This window comes from Gymnogyps californianus, chromosome 15, assembly GCF_018139145.2.
Source record: "Gymnogyps californianus isolate 813 chromosome 15, ASM1813914v2, whole genome shotgun sequence".
NCBI lineage: Eukaryota > Metazoa > Chordata > Aves > Accipitriformes > Cathartidae > Gymnogyps > Gymnogyps californianus.
In genome coordinates, this window is record NC_059485.1 from 4,129,105 (window position 1) to 4,136,667 (window position 7,563).

A 7,563-nucleotide genomic window follows, 5' to 3' on the forward strand; every position below is an offset into this window, starting at 1 on the left:
GCAGCTTGGCCTCTCCACTTTCCTCTCCAGCAGCCTGACCCCGCTCTGACAGCAGAGCTCATGAGAAAAGCGAAGGGGACGGACTCCAGCGCTACCCAAGGTTTTTCATCCGCTGGTGTCATTAAGGGTCCCACAAATGCCGCATCTCGCCAGCAAGGTTCACTCACTCGCTTTGTAGTACGAAAGAACAAACTCTTAAGACCTTCTTCCTTCCTAGCCATAGGAGAGAGAGTAAGGGCAGTTGGGGGTGTCCTCGCTCAACATGCAGCCACCCCCCCCATCAGACCCATGGCCAAACGCCCCCTTGGGTCCCTTTGCCGTGAGAGGTAACGGCCGTGTCTTTGTTTTCTCATTGCAGAGCCTCTCACGGGATCTGCGTGGTGACGTGGCAGCCAAGACGTGGAAGCTTGGGACTTCTCTTCCACCGCAACAGAATTTGGGGGGTGGGCAGGGGTGGGCCAGGGGGACACTGGGAGTCGCAAGACCCTTCACCTTCACTGTGGGCTTGGCTCAGGGATGACTGCAGGCAGAGTCAACCCTTACAGCATCGTGTCCTCCGAGGAAGACGGGCTGAGGTTGACCACCATGCCAGGTATCAACGGCTTTGGCAATGGGAAAATCCACACCAGGAGGAAATGTAGGAACAGGTTTGTAAAGAAGAATGGTCAGTGCAACGTGGAGTTCACCAACATGGATGACAAGCCGCAGAGGTACATTGCAGACATGTTCACCACGTGCGTTGACATCCGCTGGAGGTATATGCTCTTGCTCTTTTCCCTGGCATTTCTGGTGTCCTGGTTATTGTTTGGGCTGATTTTCTGGCTAATTGCACTCATTCACGGAGATCTAGAAAACCCGGGTGGAGACGATACCTTCAAGCCTTGCGTTCTGCAGGTCAATGGCTTTGTGGCTGCTTTTCTGTTCTCCATCGAGACCCAAACGACTATTGGTTACGGCTTCCGCTGCGTGACGGAGGAGTGCCCGCTCGCGGTCTTCATGGTGGTGGTTCAGTCCATCGTGGGGTGTATAATTGACTCTTTCATGATTGGTGCAATAATGGCAAAGATGGCCAGGCCCAAAAAACGGGCCCAGACATTACTTTTCAGCCATAACGCAGTAGTGGCAATGAGAGATGGAAAACTCTGCCTGATGTGGAGAGTTGGGAACCTCCGGAAAAGCCACATAGTAGAAGCCCACGTACGAGCTCAGCTAATTAAGCCCAGGATCACAGAAGAAGGGGAGTACATACCGCTCGACCAAATAGACATCGACGTGGGGTTTGATAAAGGCTTGGACCGTATCTTCTTGGTGTCCCCCATCACCATTCTCCATGAGATCAATGAAGACAGCCCCTTGTTCGGGATCAGCCGCCAGGACTTGGAGACAGATGACTTTGAGATCGTGGTCATCCTGGAAGGCATGGTAGAAGCCACCGCTATGACGACGCAAGCTCGGAGCTCCTACCTGGCCAGCGAGATCCTCTGGGGCCACCGCTTCGAGCCCGTCTTGTTCGAGGAGAAAAACCAGTACAAAGTAGACTATTCCCACTTCCACAAAACCTACGAGGTCCCGTCCACCCCCCGTTGCAGCGCCAAGGACTTGGTGGAGAACAAATTCCTGCTGCCCAGCACCAACTCCTTCTGCTACGAGAACGAGCTGGCCTTCATGAGTCGTGACGAGGAAGAGGAAGACGATGACAGCCGGGGTTTGGAGGACCTGAGCCCGGACAACAGGCACGAGTTTGATAGGCTTCAAGCCACAATAGCATTGGATCAGCGGTCGTACAGGAGGGAGTCGGAAATATGACTCTTGGTCCTTCCATTGACTTTTCCGAGGGTATTTTTTTTCCTCCTCTAATCTCTTCCCCTACAACCCGCTCAAATTATGCAGAACAATGCAAGTGCCATAGGAATGCTTGAGAAATTAGTATCGTTCATAGTTTTCAGTTTCATCGCAATAACCACTGAGCGGTCTGCAAGAGGGGACGGTGGCAGGCCACGGCGCGTCTCCCGTGCCTGGCACCCGCAGCGGGTCCGACGGCTCTGGGGGGACGGACGGACGGACGGACGGACGGATGGAGAGAGGAGGGTCCGTGGGGCGCGGGCAGGCGCTCGCCCCACGCGGCCCCGCGGGGCTTTGCTCTCCCCGCGGGGAAAACGCCAGCGTTTTCTTGGAGCCGAGCACTGCGAGATCCAAAAAGAGGAAATATCAGGAAACAAATCTTTCTCTCTCTCTTTCTTTTTTTTTTTTTCCTTTTATTTTTTAACTGAGCAGCAACAACAAAAAAAATTGCTTCTTCCGGCAGGTGGTCTGGTTCAGTTGCACAAGAACAACACTTGAAATAACATGCAACATTAACGTACTTCTTTTTAATTTGGGAAAAAGGGGGGGAGGGAGGCAAGAGGGTTTTTAATTTTTTCACCGTACCGTTTGGGAGACTGTTTACCAAAATAATAATAATAATAATAATAATAATAACAATAATAATAATAATAATAATATTAAATCTGAAAGAAGTGATTCAGTATTTTTTAAAAACGAACAAGGGAATGAATAAGCCACCGGGGTCCTTTGAGGGGGTGACTTGCTGGACAGATGCAAGAGCTAGAAGTCAAGACTGCATCCAGTTTTGGGGTGGGTTTTTTTTCTCCACTGGCATGGCTTCGTAGGCAGAAAACAGACGTAAGTGGCTGGAGGTCCGTGGCAGTGAAAGCAAGTAGCGTAATTACTGGCAAAGTAGCTAATGAGGAAAAGCCAGACTGTGATAGAAAGAAGCATTGTAAACACAGTAATCAGCCAATTTCTGGAAATATTGATCTTCAGGGTGGAAATGGGGTCTGGGGCATCAGCTGCTGAAGCGCTGGGTCTCCCCCAGCATCTCCAATGGGGAATTCATAAGTTTCACCATAACTGGGACAAAATAGCAAAAAGCACAAAAAGGAGAGCGGAAAGCTCTCAGATTTTGGGTATTTTCCCACTTTTCCAACCAATTTGATATTTTCTCCCTTGAAAAATCATTTCAAACATGGCAATCAATGTGAAAGTCACCTTGTTGGGTTGCACTTCTTCTAGCACAGGAGCCGTCTCCGTGGCAGGCTGGGATTTATTAATTCCCCATTCACCGGAGAGTCCCGCTTCAGAGGCAGAAGCTTTTCCGAAAACAACAGATGCCAGTCGAGAAAACCACCCCGTCTTGCGCTTCAACCCGTCCCCGCATCCCAGCCTCAAGGTGGATTGTGCCTTAGAGATGCAAACTCATCCCGCGCCCCAGCCCTCCTCCACGGCACCCCGCTTGCATCCCCCCCCCCGGGGCAATGTCCCCTTTGCTCTGCCCCCGTGGCAGCACCTGCATCCCACCGTCCGCTGCGTTTTAGGCTGGCCTCGATGGCATGCTGGTTTAGCTTTTGCTACGGCACTAGCCAAACCACCCTGTGCATGGGAAGCCTTTGGTCCTGCCCCGCTCCCCACCTTTGCACAGAGGGAAGGAGTTGGGAAGACGCAGGTTGCGGGTCCCTTCATCCCGCCTGTGCTGCACATTGGTGCTCTGGGAGCCAAAATCTGGCTCCCTGCTCCCTGTGGCTGTGGGAAAGGCTTCGGTACCTGCAGGCATCCCGCACCCGACCCTGGGCGCGGAGTCCTGGCAGCACCCAGCCTCGGGGAGAAGGGGTCGAGAGCGGGATCCCTGGCAGCGTTTCAGCTGTGACGGCCTTCCCGGTGCTTTTCTCCCCCCTGCCCACATCAGGGAAGCCGTGTCCCAGGGTTACAACTTGCTGTGGCATTTCCAAACATCAGTGGCAGAGGCAGGATTTGTTCTGTGTCCCCATCTCCTTCTTGCAAAGGGCTCTGGGGAGCGGCTGCCCCAGTGCCCCCCCCCCGCTGCCCGGTGCCCCCGAGCATCACGTCTCACCGGCCAGCCGTGGCACGGGGACCGGGATTTCATCCCTGCAGAGTTTCTTCCCACCCTGTTCCCACCAGCATCCATCACCGCCACCCCATGCTGCCCACCAAGGGGCTGCTCTATTTTTGGCTTCCCCTAAAAACCAACCACTGGGAGAAAACATCCCTGGGGGGCAGCGCCGGGAGGGAGCTGGCCGTTTCGGCACCGAGTACCCCAAACGGGCTGTCCCCAAAAGCAGGGACATGTAGGGACGTGCCATTGAGCTCCAGCCATGACATTTGTTTTTCTAAAGCAATGAACGCGGATGCCATCCCATCACCGGTCCCTTTGCTCCCAGGGGGAATGGTTTTGCCACCCGCTTTTTGCCCCATAGTGTCGGGGGGGGGGGGGTGGGAAGGATGGAGGGGGGGGCAGAGAGATTTTGTGCGCGCACTACTTATTTATTTTTTTAAAAAAATGCTTTTAAGTGGTTTTAGGTTCTTTTGAATAAATAATAATTTTTAAAAAAAGGTGCACATCTTGCTGCTGTAGGGTTCTCAGAGGGTTAATTTCTTTATAAATATATATATCACAGTAAATATTTGTATAAAAATGAAAGAGAAATAGAGATGTCTTTAAGTAAATTATTGCTTTTAAAGAAACTTCTATGGTTGTACAGTGTTACCTGGGAGAACAGAATAATATATACAGATGTATTTTTAAACTGCTGCGTAGGAGGATGTGAACTGGGCTGGGGAGCGCCCGCGGCCGGCACGACGAGGGGGGGTTCGGACCCTCCCCAGCCCCTGTTCACGCACCCCCTTCCCCGAACCCCGCTAGTGAGGATCTAGCTCTGGCGAGTCGTCGTATATATACTGTATAGTCCTCGTCCTGGCCATGGACCACGCCGGTACATAGTGTATAAATATTATTTTTGCCTACCTGTGAGTGCTCTGAGCTACTGGTCTTTTTTCCTACCATCAGGGAGCATTGGGAAGGCTGCCCAGCAGTAGTTTCAATCACAGGAATTGTCAAAGAAAGAGGGGAAAAAAAGAAAAAAAAGATGAAAAAAGCCAAAAAGTGGTGTTTGTTTGGCACTCGGGTTCCCCGGAGGGGCTGGAAAGGCACAGGGATGCTCTCCAGGTGCGGGTTTTGGTGTCGATCATGGCAGGGATGGAGCGGGATCCCGGTGGGAAGGGGCTTGGAGCTGAGTGAGGGGACACATCCCCCCCAAAACATCCACCGGCCATCTCCTCCGAGCTGAGGCTGCTCCATCCATGGAGCTAACTCCAGCGTTACACTTGATCCTTGGAGGATGGCAGGAGTCCGAGAAAGGAAAGAGCCGCTAATCCTCTTGGCCAGCATCCCGTAGGGATTGCCCTCGGCCGGGGCTCAGGGCAGCCTCCGGCAGCAGCAGCCGCCCTGCCTGGGGACCGGGGGCCAGACCCGCTGCTGCTCCCGCTTAGCTTCACCCCAAAAAGATACGCCGGTGAGAGCAGAAAGCGGCCGCATCTCTGCACCCCAAAACCACTGGCTGGAAAGAGCATCGTCTGCCCCCGACAGACGCGCGGTGTCCCCGCTCGGCTGGGCAGTGGGTCCCCGGGGCCGGGAGCTGTCGGGATGAGCCTTAGCTTCTCATAACTGAATTTAGTGCACTTAGTCTTTTAGGGCTGGGACAATCACTTAGCGCTTTACCTTTCGCGATTCGGTGCCTGCTTGACCTTCAAACCTTTTGTAGGAGATGAATTCAGAGCCACCTTTTCTATCTTTAATAAGGCAGAACTAATACGTTTATTTTTAAACCCTCCTGCTCTCTCCTTTCCTCTTGTGCTGACAACCAAAAGAGTCCCCTCTGTGTGTGTGTGTGTCCCCCCATTTCTTGCACGCCGAAACGAGTGTGTGGCAGCCGGGTCCGGCACTCCGGCCGGATCCTGCTCTCCCACCCCCCCAATTCAGGAATGCTGCCATGGGGGGTCAGCGTAGGGAAGGATCCGGCCACGTTATGAGCAGGGAGGGGCCGTGGGACGGTGCCCGACCCGATGCCACCCATCACCTCGCTGAGCCCCGGCGCACGCCAGCTGTGCACATCTGTCCTGCTGCCCCTTCCCGGGGGCACCATCTTTCCTCCTTCCCCCCCCCCCCAAAACGCACCCCGGTGCTTCTCCCCCAGGCTTGGCCCCGTGCGGTTTGGGGACCGAGACCCGGCACCAGTTCACACGGGCAGGTTGGCAACTGGGAGCACTGGTTTCCCAGGGGTAAAACGCCGAGGCTGTTCGCTGGGGCGATGGTGACGTGCAGCGATAGAGAAGCTGATGGATGCAATGGAAGTATCTGTACCTTTTCCACCTCCGGTGTTTCTCTGTCTCATTGCACATATATTTGAGATATATGTGACAATGTATATATATATTTGTAAAATGTATTTCAGATGACAAAACTGGCCAATTTTATGTTATTTTAAATATATTATATATATTATATATAAAGTCTCCAAAAGATATAAATAGACTAGAGAAAATAATATAAATATGTAATAAATGTATTTTGATCTATTTAAAATATCTCGCGTCATGCTGTATATTTTAAAGATCATAGGGAAGTGTCTGCCTGTAGCAAACTTCAAACGTGGTTTCGAGTCTGTCAGTTGTCACACGTATAATATATATGTGCAGCAAACTTTGAGCAAGACTGGGGGCCAGCGGGACAAACACAAATTTTTTTTTAGGAGCCTTTTAGCAACTGTCCATCCTGCTGCCTCTAGGTAGGAGCAGAAACCCCACATCTGAATTTTCCTTGTTATCCTGCAGGAGAGGATAATTTTTCCTCTCCGCCGGGGAAGGGGCTGCAGGGATGCTCGGCGGGACGGGGGGCTCTGCAGGGTCCCCCCCTCCCCGCACAGCCCCGTGCGTGGGTACCATTTGCTCTGCTGCGCTGCCCTGATGGGCTTTCACCAGGGGACCGGATCTCAGCGGCTCAGCCATGCGGGGAGCCCGGAGATGGGAAAATGTGTCTGGAGCCCAGGCAGAAAGAGCCCCGTCATCCAAGACTGACCCAACAAATCTTCCCAGAGTGACCTTGGTTGCCCTTGGGCTCCATGAGGATCTATTTCCTACGGGCATCGCCACCTCCGGGGACCTCAGGGGACAACGCGCCACGGCCAAGTGACAGTTTAAATGTCTTTAATGGTACGTCACGGCCGAAGAAAAGCAGAGCAAGTACATGGGATGCTATTTACGGAGAGGTTAATGGCCTGGTGGACACGGAGTCCCTGGATTCGCCATCCTGGATTTTCCTCCTGGCTTTTGCACCTGGCTGCTGCAGGGAACGGGGCTCGGGTACCAAGATAACCTGCAGAAATTATCATCATCATTTCTCAGGCTGGTCACGGGTCTGAATCCGGGTCGGGCGACCGGTGACCGATAGCTTCCACCCACCGATGACGGTCAGTTGGGTCCCATCGGCTCCATCCCTTCCCCCATAAGGAAGTTTTTTACTCCTTAAAAAAAAAATCACTGCCAGCCACTCATTCAAATCACCAAAGATAGGGCCAGGGCAAAGCATGATTTCAGAGTGCACCCCTTTTAATTTATCAAAGGGGGAGACTGAGAGGTGACTTGATTACAGCATTTGTCACGGGGAGAATACACTGGTACAAAGAGGTAACTTAATCTACCAGGGAAAGGCAT

At 52.7% G+C, this 7,563-nt stretch overlaps 1 protein-coding gene across 1 annotated transcript; it reads left to right on the forward strand.

The window, feature by feature from the left end:
- Positions 1–516: 516 nt before the first annotated feature.
- KCNJ12 (potassium inwardly rectifying channel subfamily J member 12) lies at positions 517–1,806 on the forward strand. The gene has a single exon (XM_050905989.1). The coding sequence runs from the start codon at positions 517–519 to the stop codon at positions 1,804–1,806; it is 1,290 nt and encodes a 429-aa protein (XP_050761946.1).
- The last annotated feature ends 5,757 nt before the right edge of the window (positions 1,807–7,563 follow it).